Source organism: Acinonyx jubatus, chromosome B1 (assembly GCF_027475565.1).
Source record: "Acinonyx jubatus isolate Ajub_Pintada_27869175 chromosome B1, VMU_Ajub_asm_v1.0, whole genome shotgun sequence".
Lineage (NCBI taxonomy): Eukaryota > Metazoa > Chordata > Mammalia > Carnivora > Felidae > Acinonyx > Acinonyx jubatus.
The window spans coordinates 112,454,405-112,473,237 of NC_069382.1; the positions used below are offsets into that span (position 1 = coordinate 112,454,405).

The 18,833-nt window shown below is 47.5% G+C and overlaps 1 protein-coding gene across 7 annotated transcripts in view; it reads left to right on the forward strand.

Moving 5' to 3' along the window:
* Positions 1–18,245, forward strand: part of LEF1 (lymphoid enhancer binding factor 1) — a 122,246-nt gene extending 104,001 nt beyond the window's left edge. For 6 of the 7 annotated variants that reach the window (XM_015081864.3, XM_027062016.2, XM_027062022.2 and 3 more), the window contains one exon: positions 12,103–13,316. Coding sequence is in view for 3 of the 7 variants with exons in the window: in XM_027062016.2 (XP_026917817.1) it covers positions 12,103–12,182 (80 nt within the window). In the remaining 4 variants the exon portion in view is untranslated. Of the gene's footprint in view, positions 1–12,102; positions 13,317–18,084 lie in introns of those variants that run through there. The other variant, XM_053217076.1, reaches the window with a different exon arrangement.
* The last annotated feature ends 588 nt before the right edge of the window (positions 18,246–18,833 follow it).

Genomic DNA, 18,833 nt, shown 5'->3' on the forward strand with positions numbered 1-18,833 from the left:
TCTCAAGCCTGCCGTCTGGATTATTAGAATAGCCTTTGCAGAAATCTTCCCACCTCCAGGCTTCCTTTCTGCCAGTTGATCTTCCGTGTTGCTCCCGGGGGGTTTTTGCCAAAACACGAATTGATTGTGTCACTTCCCAACTTAAAAAATGGTCAGTGCTTTTTGTTTGACAAAGTGCAAACCACTCAGCGCGGATGTATTTACTCTGCCCCGTCCTGGGTTTTCCCTGTGGTCCCTCTTGCTCATCTGCAACCTAGCCCTTATGAGTCCTGTGCTCAGTTCAAACGAGACTATTAGCAGTTCCCCACATACACTGCGGGCACTGCACATGCTGTCCCTGTGCTTGGAAAGCCTGTTTTCCCCTGCCACGCAAGGGATCCATGTGCAGTGTTCCTCACGAGAGAGCGTTAGCATGCAGAGATTTGGTTCTTGGCTAGAACCAGATGACCCCCTGCTTCCTCTTGTAGAACTTAACTTTGGTGCTGAAATTTCAGTGGACTTTCCCAAAGAAAGTTATAGACATTTTGATGCCAAATAGAAATTTTCAGTCAGCTGTTTGCCGGGGCAATCCACTTCAGCTTTTCAGTCTTTCTTTTCAACTGTACAACGGGAGTGGCACCTAGGGCCTGTGGTTGTTTATCTTATATGCCTTCCTTCTTCCCTCTACCCTCACTGAGACCTACCTCAGTTGCCCTCTCCTCTGTGAAACTTTCATGATCTTTATTCAGATTCCCCAGGTTCTTCCAATGCCATCATTATAGTTTAATGATATCAAAATGCTTCTAAATACTGAGTGGCAGCCTTTTCCCTGATTGAAAAGAGGATCTGCCCTTCGTATAGATGACCAACCAAGGGACCCAAAAACCAGTATCACAGACAATGTCCATGTTTACTTCCACTTAATGGCTGTTCATGGAGGAACCTCTTCTGAGCTGGCCTCCCGGCTTGGTCATTAAGAGCACAGAGAGGACAGTCGCAGGCCCTGTGTCGTAGTAAAGGTATTCTGGTTGCAAGCACATACACATGCTTTTGTACTTTATTTTTGCATTCTTTTTTTTTTTTTCTTTTTAAAGAACGTTGTCCTTTTAATCACTAACCCTTAGGTACGGACAGCAGCCTTTCCATGCTCTGCTTCTAAATGGAAAAACCCTCACAAGTGCAGTGTGCTGAGGACTGACATTCATTGATTCACTCCATCTTCTGTTTGCACCAAAATCTTTAGTGCCATTTCTGTTACAAATCATGCAAAAATGTGTGTCTATACTTCATAGTTTGGTTTTGTGTCCTTAACGATTAACACGGTATATAGTATTTTAGACTAGATTAGGTGGAGTATATTTGAGTCCTACAATTTATCTCACACATCCTTTTTTAATGTCATAGCTATCATTGTGCTTTCCGGTCACTTCCGTATTTTTTCTAAAAGTTAAAGTGTCCTTTCTACTCTAGCCCAGAAAAAGCAAAGTGCTCCCTACCCCTACCCCCCCTCCCCAACCCCACTTCTCAGCAGCTGCTGCAGTTGGTGGTTTCCTTCACTTAATCAGAGTCCCCAGTGTTTCTCTTGTTGCTGGGCCAGTCCCACAGCCTTTGAAGTCACTGTCCTCCACACTGTCCTCCTTCTGAAGGCAGCACTGGCAGTCATTTGATAAGAATTGTAGAGCAGAGAGGAGCTCTGATTTGCATTCATAAGGATTTCAGGAAATCAGGAATGGTGGTATCCGTGCTGTCCACTCTTCCCCTTTGTTTTGGGAATTCAGAAACTCCTGTAAGGGTAGTAGTTGACTTGTTTAGTCAACGTTGAGCACTTACTGAGCCCCTAACTAATGTCAGATAGCGTCCTGTGACCTGAAAGTAGTGTTGAGTGAGGCAGAGAAAGTCCCTGCTTTTGTAGTGCTCACATTGCTGAGGGTGGTTATTAAAAAGTAAACAGAAAAATAGGAGTGCAGTAATAAAAATAAAACAGGGACTGACTTGGGCGGGGTTCTGCTTTGGGTGTCATGCTCACGAAGCCCTTCTGAGAAGGTGATACCGATAACGACCTGCTATCCTTGAAAACCAGAGCAGTGTCTGAGAAACGACCCGGGGAACTGAGCATTGTGCTGTGGAAAGCACTTAGACTGAGAACGAGGCCACCCAGGCTCTGAGAGAAGCCCCTTCCTGAACTGTGTGGCCTGGGGCAGGTCCTGTAAAGCCAGTAGATCTCCGGTTCCCCACTCCAGTGAAAGTGCTGGGTCCTTAGGCCTCTGAGACACCCTGTGTCCGTGGCCCTACTTCCTGGTCTGCTTTGCTCTTCTGTGGTCTGCACTGCCTCCCAGTGTTGCTGAAGAGACTCAAGTCTCCTTTATGTTTACAGGTTTGTAGTCCCCGTTCTGGGAGTGGTTCCACAGAACTTACTAAAGCACCTGTTCGGTCTTGAAAATGACAGGTAAACAGCGTGGCTATTTTTCAGTTCCTGTGTAGATCGTCTCCAGCCTCCCCTTCTCCACCCAGCGTGACCGCCTTTGGTTAGGGAATCTGGTTCTCCACTGGTGTGAGCCCCTTGTTGGCCACACTGCATCCACACTAGTGCTGGCTTCACCTTAGAAACAAACCAGTGACAGATAAACTGTTTGATTAGAGCTGATCCTGCCAAAGACGGGGCGTGAAATCTCAGGCAACTGGTTTCAGTTTGGAGGGAAGTTGCTGAGTATTAGCTAAATCCCTCCTGATCTCCTCTCCAGTGAGGTGGAGCTTAATGGAACCCAGCACCCAGGAGGCAAAGATATCGTGACTCCAATGTGAAGATGTATTTTGAGAGGGTTTATTTCTCTTAGGTACACAGTGGAACTTAACCCTCTCTTGGCCTCCTAAAAGAAAAGTCCTGTTCAATTAGATCTTTGAGCTCAGATGACCATGCATGGAGCACAAAGGCCAGAGAACTCTCTTGCCTCTGAACTAGCATAGGACAACGAACTGTAGGGAAAATATCCCCACTTAATAAGGAAAATCTTTCCTCAGGGAACAAAAAAGCCCTCTGAAAATTTGTATTTCTGCTCCTTGAAAGATAGACGTTTCATTTACTGCTTTCATGTTTTTGGTGCGAAATACCATTGCAGCTGTCTCCTGCAGCCCAACATAACTGGCCTTTTAACAGTTCCCCGTATACCAGTTGTGTCCCCATCTTCGCGTGTGTTTCCACTTGCACCCTTTGTACACGTATTCACTCTGGTGAAATCAGTTGAAACGAATGAGCATTGACTGGTCTCAACACTTTGCAGTGACTTTTAGGATAATTAGAAACGGGCTGCACAAAAGACTTTCTTTCAGGGTAGAGGTGATTCCCAAGCTGTGTGGTCTTCCAAAAAAGCCAAATTCATCCTGAGCTTTTAGGACGAACTTGTCACTTGTAGGAATGCTGGAAGTCCAGGGCCTCGGGGAATGAGCCTGCACACGTTCGGCTGTGTCCAGCTCTAGGCCACTGTTGTAAATGCCAGTCATTTCTTCATTCGTTCTGCAAACACCCAGCGAGGACCACTGCAAGTCAGAAATGGCACTAAGCAGTGGGGCACTTGCCACATGGACTCTGTCCCCTCCTGGAGGGGCTTTTAGTTTCAGAAGATAAAGACATAAAAATAAATAGGAATTATAAAGTAATACATTCTGTGCTATAAAGGAGATGGATACATTGTGTTAAAATAAGAACAAGAAGTGTCTACATCAGAGTGAGATCAAGGAAGCCTTTCTGGAGTAAGTAACCCTTGAGCTGTGTAGCCATGAGGGGAATTGACAGAACAGTGATCAAGTTGCTGGGAATTTCCAGTGTTTTGGTCCAAGTTTATTTGGAATATGTAACATCTCGAGAGTTTGTCAGAAGTCAGAGATTGTCATCAAATACTGAACTTGCCTTCCTTCCTTACTTAATCGAGATTCATGGGAGTTACAGAAGAATTAAAATTTTTGAAAAGCTGGAGAGAATGATCACTCCAAGTTTACTAATGTAAAAACATACCTTTACAAATTGGCTTATTAATATTTACTTTAACAAATGAAAAAATCCCATTATCTTAAACTTACATAGATTGAAAAGATTTTTATGATATCTCAACATACTCCTTTTGACTATATAACATCAAAGAGCTAGTTTAAAAGAACAAACTATCTTTAAAACAACACCTTTTAAACACAGAGAGCTACACACAGATACCCACATACAGACATACTCACAAAAACTTAAGGTTTTGGATATTGGTGTAATCTCTACCTTGTATACTTGCTAACCTGAGATTAAAATGTGTTTTTTACTTGAGGCTTTGTTTCCCTGGGGCCAAGAGGTGTGTGGGAGAGGTAATTTCTAGTGCAGTATAGAATGCAGTAGTTAATTGCACAGTGCTTAGCTTTACATCTCTAGCTTTCCATTTGAGGGTGATGCTCGGGAGCCTGATGGGCTGTTTATTAACTAAGGGCTAGGGGCCCGGGTGCTCATGCAGCCTCCTGACAGCGCTGCAGCATGGGGCTGGAGACACTTCCGGGACCGGCCGTGGGACTGAGGGTCTTTCCGAAGCCGTGCCCTCTTGGAGTCAGGGAGCCATCTGTGCCCAGGGGTCTCACGGACAACGGTGTTTTGTACAGGCTTTGATGCCCACCCTGCGAGCTTGCCACTGGTGCCTCATCTTCGCTCTGAGTTCTGTGCCTTGAGAGCAGATGGAGTCATTAGGTATCAGCAAGCCTCTGGCTCTTTGCTTCCGGTTGACATGGCCAGTTAGAAAGCAAAACCAAGCTCTTACAAAATAATAAAGTCAGAAACAAAAACCTTCAGGCTTGTTCAGAGTCTCCAAGTAAAAATTAACATTTTGAAAATGGGAAAGAGGAAAAAATAACATCCTGCTTTCCACTCTTCATCTTTTTGTCCCACGCTTAGACACGATGGTCAAATACTTTGAAGTGTCACTCAACAAGCAGGAGATGTGTGAGGGTTCGGGGCTCTTGGGAAGGGAGCCTGAAGCCTGGTGGCAGGTGGCTGTCCGATCAGGGAGACCGGCCCCCCATCGCAGGACACGGCATGGGGGCAGGGCCTGGCCGTGCAGCCTGCAGTGGGCACCCTGCTCGCGCTCCCAAAGCACCCCTGCTGCAGCCCTTTGACCGGGCGCCTGGGCAGCTAAGTTGGTTGAGTGTCTGACTCTTGACTTCATCTCAGGTCATGATCTCACGGTTCATGGGATCGAGCCCTATGTCGGCCTCTGTTTTGACAGTGCAAAGCCTGCTTGAGATTCCCTCTCTCTACCCCTCTCCCGCTTGTATGCATGTGCTCATGTTCTCTCTCTCATAATCAATAAACAAAAAATTAAAAAAAATAAATTAAAAAAAAAGGAGGAAGCCTTGCCTAGTGGGGGACTTCCTGCCTGACATTTTGCCAGGCAGTCGCTGGTGTGGCATTGGTCTTGTCTGGGTCAGCAGGTTGCTTTCCTAGGAAATGGAGATTTTGATGGCCCGGAGACACTCCCACATGGCACCTTCCCTAGACATGTTCCTGTCTGAGGCGGTGGCCTACTCCTGTCTTCCTTCCTCTTATGTTTGTCCTCAAATTCCTGCTGAACTTGTCACAGATTAGTAGAAACCTGTAAAGAATTCACAAGGCAATGACACTTAACTATAATGTCTCTTAGTAAGAACATTCAGTAAGGAAAATCCAGACGTCTGGCTGGAAGGGCAGGCGTGGTCACATTGTCCTGGAGAGAGAGATGGCTGCATAATGACACTGTGTGGCTACACTAAATGCTGTGCGGAGTGCAGGTTTTCAAATTCTGACCATTCTTCAGGACGCTGTATGCTGACTCATAGTGCGGGGGCCTTTGATGGCAAGAAGAGACAGCCCATGTTGGCATAAGGAGAACGGGGAAGTCCATTTGAAGGATGCAGTGGCATCTTGTGGAAGCCAAAGACAACAGTGCAAATGACCCAGAGAGAGGACTGGAAGATGGACTTTTCCTGCTCTTACATGTGCCCCTGAAAACTGCTCTCTTCTCCCTTCTGTACATCGACTTTCTCAGTTCTTTGATCATGTATCCAGAGCTCCTGAGCTGACACATTGTGGCAGTGTCAGTCTCCCAAAGAGATGAGGATTCAAATTCCAGAGAAGGGACTCCAGTCAGCCCAGCATGGGTCAGACTCCTGCCTCGGTCCACAATCCGCTATGGCCAGAGGGAACGGTCACACCGTACAAAATCGCCATCGGGGCACACTGCTCTCACTGTGGGGGGTGTTGGAGTTGGGATAATCAAGAAGGGGGCTAGGCAGCAACCCAGCGGGTGTCTGTTGCAGCTCACCAGTGAGCCGGTGACTGGGATCTGTTAGATCAGCAGCCGTGCTTTAGTGAAGATGTGGGGAGACACTCATCCCTGTGGTGAAGGTTTTTAAAATCTCTCCTGTGCTACAGTGTCAATTCTTCAGTGGTCAGGAGAGCCAGAAATGTGTTTAAGTTGCCTTGGGAAACTGAAACAGAGAAATGGACCCTTGGCCAGCAAAGTTGCTCATAATAGGAGAGGGAGAGGCTCATTTAAACCCTCTTGGGACATGTAATATTTAGTATTGTTCATGAAAGAGCATGAAATTAAGATCAGTGCACTTAAGAATAGTTTATAGAATAAGAAAATTATTTTGGACAAATTTGGTTTAAGAAGAATGGTTTTCTCACTGAGCCATCTGGAGCTATTGAGGAAATGAGCCCTTCTGGATAATGGTTTCCCAGAGAACTGTAGGTTTCCCTCTTTAAGTATCAAAACATGTAATTTGTTTAACTCTTGAGTGCCGCTCAACTCTTTCTCCTTCAAATTAAATATTTCTTAGTACCTCATGCTGTTGTTCTACGGTGCATATAGTATATGGTAACAAGGACTCGGTGCTGTTTGCCACTATGCTAACTGACCGCAGATAATGTGGGATTTTAAGAAATCTACTCCTTTATCATTTTTGTACCTTCCCTTCCTGAGACGCTGCCCTCCTCTAAGGTAACACATTCTTCCGATCTGTTGTGTGGTTTCGGGAACCAGAAAAAGAAGTATATCTGAATAATTTAGAAGTTAAAAGTAAATGGGCTCTGCGTTGGTGTATGCAGGGTGATCTTGGAAGGAAGGGGGCGGCTTCTGCGCATGAATTCCTCGACGGCACTGTGATAGCTTGAGGCTCTTTTACTTCCTTTTCCCCAGCTGCGTTCTTTAGACCTGAGGCTGCCGGCTAGCGGCTAGCCGAGCTCCCGATGAGTGAGGGGAGCCTGCCTAAAACCATCCGTGAGCCTCGGCAAAGTCACTGTGTCTTTCTGGCAGAATGAGAGGACAGTGAGGGCATCTCAGTGGGACAGTAGTGCTCATCTTCTTGCTTACATTTGAATTCATATCTAACCTGAAATTTCCTAAAATTTTAGGTACGTTCTTTGAGAATATCACAACAGACCTCTCTGGCTGCCCTTTTGCGATGACTTTTCTCAATTATCATTGTGTGTCTGGAGATACTGTGTTTCATAAGAGATATTTTATGTTTCATAAGAGAGGTTTTGCAGAATTCTCTACTGGTCTGTACTTTCCACCAGAAGCTCTATAAATGGTATGAATTCTGCTCACTCCCCCAAGTATGCTGAGGCTGGAGCATCAGAAATGGAACGGATGTTTCTGGTCCACATATTGTGTCCTGGGTGCTCTGCTAGATGTCTCTGCTTAGATTACCCCATGCCAGTCTTGAGGCAGCCCTGGACAGGGATGAGGAAACACCAGTGACTTGTCCAGGGTCACGTGACTGGGGCGCAGCAGGGTCGGGTTCGAACCTGGATCTGTCTTTAACTCCCAGTCTCCACCCACTGCAGTAATAACCCTTATCGTGTCCTTCCAATGCCAGGCACTCGCCAAGCTCACCACACATTGTCTCCTTTTATCCCTTCAAACCCACTTTATGAAGCGTGGGGACTTACGGTTTCCATTTTACAGATGAGGAAACCAGGGTTTGGTATGTTCGGGTAATTGGCCCAAGATAACCCTGGTAGAGTAATGAAGCCAGTGTTCAAACCCAGTCCAGGACTATGCTTGGAGCTCTGCTGTGAACCCCACAGTGCACTGTCGCCTCCCTGTGCAGCAAGCACATGCTTAGACATACGCGCGCACACACACACACACACACGTGTTTAACAGTGGAAATTCTTGGTTTGAAAAGAAAGTACGCACTGATCCTGTTGCCTCATTTTTAGGAGGTGAAGTTGGCATCTTTGGTATGGGAGAACTTCTAGAGAAATGTGAATTGGATAAAGAATTTGGAGATGGGAGGTTGAGGTGGATCTACATAGTTCCTGTCTTCCTGAAGTACTTCGTCTTATAGAGCTAAAGTGATGTTTTGAGGCTCTCTTATTCCAACAGTTCTTCGAGAATATTTCTGTGTTGTTTCCAGAAGTAGCAAGGATCTAAGCGAGTAAGACCTGCACGGGGAGGCCCAGCCTCCCGTTGTGATGTATGTGCTCACAGAAGGAGACACAAGGGGCCCATCGGGAAGGGAAACCGACAGCTGCAGATAGAAACCAGAAGTTTCCCTAGAGCAGTTTGTTAAATAGTTACACGCCTGCCTCAGAATCATCTCAACGTTGCCCAAGTCCGCTTTCACTGATAATTCACTTTGAATAACCACAGGGGAGGAAACCGCATGGATTCAGTAACCCTGCCTCGGAATGTATAGCCTGGATCCAAGAACAGGGCCAGAGACCCGTCACCGCACTGACCCCCTTCCTCTGGGCTCTGGGCACCTCCTTGCTTCAGAGCTTGTGGCTGGCAGACTGACTGGTCTCGAACTCAGGGACTAAGGACACACCTAGCTGCAGAAAGACGACCCAGTGGCAGCCTCCCTAACCACACACTGTCATTTCTCCTCTTTCTCAAACACTGGGTGGTGTTTGCTTACAAGGGGCTGGAGCTGGCTTCTGTAGGTTACACTTGCAATCTTTGAGGAGATTTAAACTTCACAGTTAACTTCTTATGCCTCTTGTTCTCTTCAGCATCCTGCTTTCTCACAGAGCATAATATCCTGGGGTGGGCGGTAGTCTAGATGCAGCCCACCTCCGCCGTGCTATTGACTAGTGACGGGCAGATGGATGATTGGAAGGTAGGAGAAGAAAATGAACGACAGTTTAGCCCCAAGATACAGTAGAGAGCACAGCGGTTTAGGGCTCAGCAGTGAGTCCTGCCACCTGTAGTTTGGGTGACCTTAGGTTGTTTAACCTCACACCACCCCCAATTTCTGTAGGCGGGCAGAATTCCGGGATGGTGGCTGTTGTGATCATGTGCCACTGAGCTTGTAGAGCGTGTGTCCCGTGCCTGGCATATCCATGCTCAGCAGACCGTGTTTTTCTTCCTTCTCCCTCACCAACTCCTTGCAGACAAGGCCACCTCAGAGTCACAAAGTCATGAGGCTGTGACCCACAGGCCCCCAGAGGCACAGGTACTCTCTAGGGGTCGTGATGCACCAGTCATGTAATGACCGTGGGCCTCAGTGTGCTCTGAAATAACAAGGCCCGACTAGCTCTGTCCTGCTTGCTTCCTGCTCTAGAAGTCATTGCTTCTAGATCTCACGCCCTGAAATAACAGCACTCTGTCACAGTCTGCCCCAAGGCCGGCCAGCAGGGCTAGGCAGTTGGCATGAGGTGTGTGGGGTGCTGCTCTGGGGGCACTTTTTGCAATTAAAATCTGCCTCTGTTTACCTTTTGCAAAACTTATCTCTGATATTCTCTCAAATCTTGTGTAATGACTGAAAACATTTTAAAGGTCCTGCTCCTTCCTAGCAACACTTGGGAGGGGGGAGAAGGATCTTTCTATTCCGGCCCATCGTTTTGGACTCCTCAGCATTTCTGAACAAGGAAATGGTATCACTCGATACGCAGGGGGGATTCCCAGGTTGTTCCTACAGAGCGGCTCCGCTGCCCCCGGCCTGGCCTGGACAGCTGGAGCTGACCTTCCTCTCCTCCACCTCAGCCTCAGGAAGGGGCTTGTTTCCTGGGCCCCTCCCACCGGGGACAGCCTGAGGTGGGGGGCTCGGCTGCAGACCCCAAGGATGAAGCACTCAGCTTTTGGTAGCGTCTTCGTTTGAGCCTGTGGAGAAGGACTCCCTCCCCACCCTGTCCTTGCATCTTTTGGCATCAAGGCCTAGACAGTCCTAATGCCTCCGAGTTAGTGCTGTTTACTTACCAGAAATAGATCCAGTCATGAAATCTCCAGCCACCCCTTTACTACTTGGGCTCTTCGTAAGTGACTCCGCCCTTTTGAGTTCCTGGTTCCGTTTGGTTGGTGGGATATTTTTGTCAAGATTAGAGTCTGGTCCAAGGGAACTTCGTGGGTTTCAGCTGGATGGTGGGTACGGTCGGGGGAGGGAGGGGACCTATGCCGCCTGCCTCCAAACCCGCTCTACAAATGGCCCACGCGGTGACTCCTGGCGGAGGGAGCCCAAGCCTTGACATATGTAAGATGGGCCTCGCCGCGCTGCCTTTGAAGCCCGAGCAGTAATTGCCGGCTTTGATTGCACCGACTTCACTGGTGGGTTGGGCCGTGCTGGGGCTCGCCTGGCCTGGCCCAGCCACAGCCCCCCAGTGAAGCCTTAGATGTGGGAAGTCTCCAGTCTCCAGAGCCTCATGCCTGTGGTTTCTTGAAAAGAATTGTGATTTGACCTGTTTTATATCTATAAAGCAACTCTGTAAGCCCCCCATTTCTCCCATTTGGAGGTAAGGCTTGGTCTGCCCTGATGGCCCTGCATTTTAAAGGAGCAATCGCATCCGGTCTGTCTTATTTGATAGCAAGACACATTCTCTGCCAACTGATTCCAGTGCCAGTTACACACACATTAGAAGAGCATCCTGAGTGGGGAGGGGTCGCCTTTAGGTTTGCAGTTGTACAGAGCATCTGTGAAAGCAGCTTTCCAGGAGCATTTGTAAGAGGACGCTGGAATACTGAGACAACAGTGGGAAGATGTGAGGCTGTGCAAAGAAATGGCTTTATTAGGAGATACTGGGACTCTTTCCAGGGAAGCACACAGTATCCGTGTGGTAAATGGCCATGCTGGACAGCCAAGTTTGTGACTGCTCAGCTCAAGAAGGGAGGAGGAGAGGGCCCTCGGGTGGGGTGGGGTGGGGGAGGGGAGGGGAAGGACGGCTTGCCGGGCCAGGAGTTGCAGGGTGCTGCCCCATGTGTCTGCCCTGCTGGGCAGGGGGTGGGGGGACAGTCTGCAGCTCTGATTTCAGAGTGAGCCCACAGCTGGGGGTGGGGACGGATTGCAGCAGAGGGACAGTCTGTGCCCATCAGCGAGCAGTCCATCCTGATGCCTGCACTTGTCTCCAGCTGCTGCAGCTCCTAGCCCAGGACCGCAGGGCCACTCCTCATCAGGGGCAGCAGCCTGGACCAAACCTTTGAAAATCTGTGCTGCACAAGTACAGCGTAAATAGGAAAGTGCAGGGTGCCTTCCCCACTGGTCTAGGCTTTGCTCCTTTGTCCTTGGAAAGGTACCGTCCTTCCTAGCTCTTATCTGTACCCTGCTTAAATTTTAAAAACCACAGTGCTGTAGCATGTGTTTCCCTGTTAAATAGGGAAAGGTCAGTTTTACAGAATAGGAATGGAAGTCGGCATCGCAAACGTTCTCTGTCAATAGCATTCTGTGACCGATCTCCTCCCGTTTCGTTTGTTTTTTCAGCAGCGACCTACATATATAGATGGTTTCTTCACAGTTCCCATCAGTCATTGTGAGGGACAGCGCTGGCAGTAGGTGCGTTAATGATAAGGGTCACTGCCAGGTCACTATAGTGCTAACAGCCCTAATAGCTCATGGTGCCTACCCTGCGCTTGCTCAGCACCCGGGGTGGTGAACGCATTCCCCGTCCCTGTGCGCACACATACGCGCACATGTGACCACGGCAAAACTTCACCGAAGTAGACTTACTCTGTAACGTAGTGCGAGGATCTGGGGCTACCCTAGGGCTGCCGCTTTAGCCATCACCAGATCACCAGAGTGGACTATTAAATGCAGAGATCTCAAGACACATGCCGTATGCAGTAGAAGTTAAAGGCCTGTGACAAACGCACATTAACAACTTTTCGTTTGTTCCTTCTTGAGGTGGAAAACGAAGCTCATTCCCAACGTGCAAAGCCAAGGCAGCGACCCCGGGACCTCTTCTGGAGATGGAAGCTTGTTGAAAACCCAGACTGTCTCCAGGGCTTGCCCAGTCGACCCCAATGGAGAATTGACACCACCTTCACCCTGAGGTCACCGCTAGAGACGCTGATCCATAAAGACAATCACTGCCAAACCCCCCTTCATCTACTCCAAGAGCCAAGTTCCGAAATCAAGCATAAAAGGTTTCCCAGCCAAGCAGACAGAGCACCTGAGAACGCTAGCAGGCTGAGCAGCTGCCCTCCCTCCTCTCCGCGTGCACTTCTCAGCACTTCCCAGAGCGTCTTGCGTCCACACGTGTAACCTTTTGGCAAGGACAGTAACTTGGCTACATTTGCCTGCCAGGAGCAACCTGAGCCTGCGGCCGGCACGTCCTCACACCCCAGCGCGGAACTTTGTGGAAGACGTCCCTCTTTGTTTAGGTCTTCTTCTTCTTCTTCTTCGTCTTTTTTTTTTTGCCTTTCTCCTGAAGCTTTTATTTAACAGTGCAAAAGGATCAGTCTTGTGTTTGCTTTTTTTTTTAAACTTGAATTTTTTTTAATTTACACTTTTTAGTTTAAACTTTCTTGTTGTATATTTTGCTAGCTATGAGCTTTTAAGTAAAACTCAAAGATGTGGAAAAGTTGGAAATAAAAACGAAATGAAAAGAAGCCGCCCTTTTCTGAGCGGCATCTTTTCCGGCAAGTGGCTTCTCTGTGAATTGTAACAAATAGTGGCCTCCCGTCTTCGTAAGGTGTTTGATAGAGCTAAATAAATGTAACAGCTGAATCCACGCCGTGGGTAGCAGTTGGCAGTCCTATTTCATTTTATTTTTCTTCTGATCTCCTTTGTTTAAATGGTAAACCTTGACACATACCGTCAGCAGGCCGGTTTGCAGTGAATTTTCCTTTCTTTCCTTTTCACCCCCTTGTTGTAAAAAGCCCAGCACTTGAATTGTTATTACTTTCAATGTTCTGTATTTGTATCTGTTTTTATTAGCCAATTAGTGGGATTTTATGCCAGTTGTTAAAATGAGCATTGATGTACCCATTTTTTTTTTTTGAATAACAAGGCACAGCCTTTGCCCCAAACTGCCATCTAACGTTTGTCATTCCAGTTTGAGTTAACGTGCTGAGCATTTTTTAAAAGAAGCTTTGTAATAAAACATTTTAAAACAACGTGTCCTTTTTTAAAAAAAAATAAATAAGTTCCTAACAATCACAGCTGGTAATGGCGAACTAAATCCGTGGGCCAGGCCCAACCTGGCCTTGCCACATCAGAGGGGCGCCTTCCCCTGCCTCCAGGTCGTGCAGTCCTCGAAGGTATTTGGACGGCTTGGACCCCACTTCCTCCTCTCCCAGGTGTAGACATAAATCGGGGCCAGTGCGAAGAAGACTGTCCCCAGGATTTGGATGGGAGTGACTCTCTTCCTCCCTCAGCACCTCAGACAGCCACCTGGGCCCCAGCTGTCAGCAGGCCTGGGGTCATTTTCCATCATCAGAGCTCCGCAGTCCTCAAACTGGGCTCCCCAAATCAAGGTGTCCCTGTGCCCCCACTCCTGTCTCGAAAGCCAACGTTTTCCCAGGTTTCAGTTTGAATTCCATAATCTTCCCTTAAGCTTTTCTTAGGCAGGTCTGCAAGTTGGTATCTGATTTAGCAAAAGCTATATACATTTTCAGTTAAAAAAAAATCCGTATTTCGTGGCTCTGCATCCCTTGAACCAGTTTGAGAACCATTGATTCCACCGGCCTGAAATCTCTTGCTGAAGTTGTAGCCAGTCTCCGTTCCCAACCCCCAGCACAGCTGGGGAACAGCTGGCCCCACACTTGCATTCACCCTGCACGGACCGCGCTTGAAGACTGCCATTAAGTCACCGGCCCGTTTCTCTCCTCCCGCGAAGCGATCCGACTCCTTCCACCTTTCATCATCGGCCCTTTAATCATCTTCATTACTGTCCTCTGGAGCCTCTCCAGCTCCTCCTCAGTCAGTCCCAGACGCGAAGAAACCAACCGGGGAGAACCCTATTCTGTTCAGGAGACATACTTGTTACAAAGTTTTCAGACTCCTTTGAAAACCATCTGAGTTTTCTTAAGGTTCGGGAACCAAACGCCCTAAAGCTGCCATTCATGCTCTTCCCGGGAGTTCACTAGAAAATCCAAACACAAATGGTGCAGGAGGGGGTAGTGAAGGGTTACTTTTAGGGGGGCAGGGCAGGGGGCCTTATGCCAACACGGTGACTGAGAAGGAAACTAGCAACAGTCTGTTTACCCAGTACGAGCCGGGATCCGAGGCTGGGAACAGGACCCACCAAAGCCCACTCCGGCCCTCTCTCCGGTGGTTCCTTTATGTTTTTATGACAGAAAAGATGAGTAAACGGTGATGAGGAAATGGTCTGTTTGGGTCCTCCGAGTCAGATATTCCTTCCACCAGCTTGATTCCCTCCTAGGTCTCTATGTTCCTTCCAGAAAAACCTGTTTCTCCCAGATATCACGGCTGCCCCAGTGTGGTGCTCGTTCCTGGCCCACTCTGCCAAACCTTTCTGCAGGCAGCACTTTGGGCAAGGCGAGTCGGGAGTCTTCGAGAGGTGCAGCCCGACGGAAGCCACCCTGGGGCATCTGCGGGCAGAGGGACGCGCCTCCGGCTCTTTCTGCTTCATCTGGGAGTGATTCAGCTCTATTCCCTGCAAGCTCAGAGCCGAACTGTGTGCTAAGAGGAGGAGGACGGGTCAGCCTCTCTGGGAGCCCAGCCTTCCTCTGAGGTCACAGCTGGCATCCTGGTCCTTAAGAAGGGGTGTTTGAAACTCCTAGTTTTAGTTGGTTTGGTTGCTAAGGTTGCTGGCAAGGATCTGTCGAGCTGTTCGAAGGGGCCTTTGAACTGTTTCATGACTACAGCTGTCCTAAGTACAGTAATTTTTTCCCCCAGAGTTTGGTCTAAGGCAGCAACAACATGGAAACCTCTAATCAAGGGCCTGTGAGCAATAACAAGATGTCTGTGTGGCTTTCCTTCTGAAAGAGAAAAATCCTGAGGGGCTAATGCGTGGTTCTGACAGAAAAGAGAAACTTAAATGTTCCACACGACATAGTAGTTGTTCTACAAATCACATTTACTACTCCTGCCACAGGGTATTATCTTTCATACACAGAAACCTGGGGAATGTCAAGAGCTGCCCTGTGAAACCTAACTTCTCATTTCTGATAAAGGGTTAATATCCAAACGATACAGAGAACTCCGTAGGAAAAAAAAAAACAAAAACCAAACACTCTGATTAAAAAATGGGCAGAAGATCTGAACAGGCATTTTCTAGAGAGGACGTGCAGATGGCCAACAGGTCCATGAAAAGGTGCTCCACGTCCCTAATCATCAGGGAGACGCAAATCAAACCGCAATGAAAGATCACCTCACACCTGTTAGAATGCCTGTTCTCAAAAAGATAAGAAGTAAATGTTGGAAAGGACGTGGAGCCCTTGGGCACTGTCGGTGGGAACGTGAATTGGTGAGGCCACCGTGGAAAACGGTGTGGAATTTCCTCAAGAAATCAAAAGAACTACCATATCCAGCAATTCCATTTCTGGGTGTTTATCCAAAGACAACAAAAACGCTAATTCAAAAAAACACATGCACCCCCATACTCGACGCGGCACTATTTACAGTGACCAAGATATGAAAGCAACCGATGTATCCATCAATGGATAAATGTGTAAAGAAAATACAGTATAATATACACAATGGAATACTATTAAGCCATAAGAAAAAATGAAATCCTGGCATTTGCAACAACTTGGCTGGAACTTGGGGGCATTATGCTAACTGAAGCCAGACCCAGACAAAATACTGCGTGGTCTCACTTATATGTGGAATCTAAAACAAAACAAAAAGAGCTCATTGATACAGACTGGTGGCTGCCTGAGGGGGGAGGTGGCAAGAAATGAGTGAAGAGGGTCAAAAGGCACAAACTTCCAGTTATAATAGAAGTCCCGGGATAGTATGGTGGCTACAGTTAATAATACTGTATTGCATATTGGAGAGTTGCTAAGAGAACCAGAAAAAAATCTTGTGACTATAGTGATGATGTGAACTACGCTTGCGGCGATCATTCCACAGTCTATACAAATATTGAATCCTACTATACACATGCACGTAATACATGTTCATTATACCTCAAAAAAGAAAAAAAAAACAAACAAACCTACCTAACTTCTAGGAATACATACATTACACCAAAATCTGAACTGCTTTTTAGTAGAAACTGAATAGTTTGACCTCAGTTAAGCATTTTAATACTAAAAGAAAGACGTGATTCCAAATGGTTTATGGACAAAACTAAGGTCATTGGTGTTGGCCATCACCTAGCAGGTACCATTTTGCTTTTTTTTTTTTTTTTTTAAGTTTATTTATTTTCTTTGAGAGAGAGAGAATCCCAAGCAGGCTCCACACTGTCAGAGTAAAGCCAGACGTGGGGCTCGAACTCACAAGCCATTGAGATCATGACCTGAGCCGAAATCTAGAGCCCCCCAGGCACCCCAACAGATAACCATTTTGGAAGCTGCTGTTCTAACCCACAGCCCTCCACTGGGAAAACCTCCATGATCTCGCTCTGCAACTAGGAGTTGTTGAGACAGGGAAGGAAGGGTGCACCAAGAGAGAGAGACAGAGCATGAGCAGGAGAGGGGCAGAGACAGAGGGAGACACAGCATGCAAAGCAGGCTCCAGGCTCTGAGGTGTCAGCACAGAGCCCAATGCAGGGCTTGAACTCGGGAACGGTGAGATCATGACCCAGGCCAAAGGGGGACACTTAACCAACTGAGCCACCCAGGCGCCCCGAGAGAGCTGCTACTTCAGATAAACATTGCTGGCATGAATCAACCCAAGGAAAACTTTGTACCTGTTAGGTAATCTAGAACTTACAACTTTTAGTAAAACTTGAAGATGTTAACTGAAAACTGGCTGTTGCCCTTGTTGAAGAAGTAATGCTGATGCTTGTTGCCAGCAGGCCTATGGGCGGCAGTAATCTGGTATTAAAGATACAAATTGGGGGCACCTGGGTGGCTCAGTCGGTTAAGTATCTGACTTTGGCTCAGGTCACGATCTCACGGTTCATGGGTTCCAGCCCCACGCCGGGCTCTGTGCAGAGCTTGCTTGGGATTCTCTCTGCCACTCCCCCACTTGTGCGTGTGTCCTCTCTCTCTCTCAAAATAAATAAACTTAAAAAAAAAAAAAAAAGACGGTGGATGTGCTCACTGAATACATTCTTCCTTAACACCCGCCAGTGGACTATACCCTAGAAAAATGGTTTCATGCTCTGTAAGACTGTCCTGCATCTGGATGTGTTCTCCTGTACAAGCGTCCTCTCCCCGAATGGTAATTTGTAGTTTTTTTCCTTTCCTTTGTTCTCAGGTGTGGACGCCCACTGATAAATGTGATAACTTATCTCAACTTCCGGCTCCCTCAACTTTATTCCCGGGTTAACAAAGGAAGGGAAATGGAGGGAGTGCGGCTCCCTCAGGCAAAGTATGTAGGTGACCTCTCAGATGTTGCCCTGAGGGGTGTTTTAATCTGGAAAGGCCCTTTTGTAAACAGCCAGACCAAGTGTTCTTGCAGTTGTATTATGTGCGATGTGACGGGACCCACGGCAAGAAGACAGGTCTTACATTAGGAAGGAGGTGGCCCAGTGGGGAAAGCCCGGGTTTGGAGTCACACAGAGGGGAGCAACGTCCACCTCCACCACTGCCCGGCGCTGTGCACCCAGGCCCTCCAAGCACACTGGCTCCTGGGCTGCACGAAGAGGTGGCTGACCTCCCAGAAGTAGGGGGAACGGGAAACGAGACAGCCGCCTGGCCCAAACACAGGAAATGGCTAAGAAACGCATTTCCCCTTGAGTTGTCTTGTAATTTGTTACTAAACATGTTTTGTCCAGTGTAAAATACGTTGTCTTTTTATCACCTATAGCCACAGAAGATACAAATCTATTTCTTCTGCCCATGGAAGCAGTTGGTAACCAGGACTAACCAGTCTGTTTTGGACCAAAGATCAAGAAAACACTTATACAAAAAGGGCAGGATCTGGATTGTCCTAGATCTACACCGATGTGTTCATTTGACATTTCTCTTTATCATAGCCTGAGAGGTTACCAGCTAAATTAAGTAAGTTTCTGCTCTCCATTAAATGAATGGAAGAAATCAGTAGGAAATGTGTTATTTGCCAGATGGAATGAGAACACTGCATCCAAGTAGCAGACTTAATCTCACACCTGTTTTTCTTTATGATCACAGTGGAATTCGTAGAGGACTCCTTTTCTTTTCTCCGTCTTTAACTTGTCTCAGCATTTGAACTCAGCAGAATCACTGAATTATGTTCTGTGCTGCAATGATATTTTCTCCCATGGAAAGAAGGTGTGAGGCAACCAAAGTAAAACAGAGTCCCACAGATTGGCCTGTTTGTTGTCCCAGGTCTTTTTTTTTTTTTTTTTTTTTTAAGTAATCTCTACACCCACCGTGGGGCTCAAACTCACGACCCGGAGACCAAGAGTCTCGCGCTTCCCTGACTGTGCCAGCCCGGCACCCCTGTCATTACAGGCCTTTTCAGTTCAGATACACATGCTCCATCAGAGAAGGGTAACCGGTTTTACAATCTAACTTGCCCCCCCAGGCCCAGCTCTGGAGATGCCCCGCAGTGCTCACAAAGCCGGGCCTGTACGG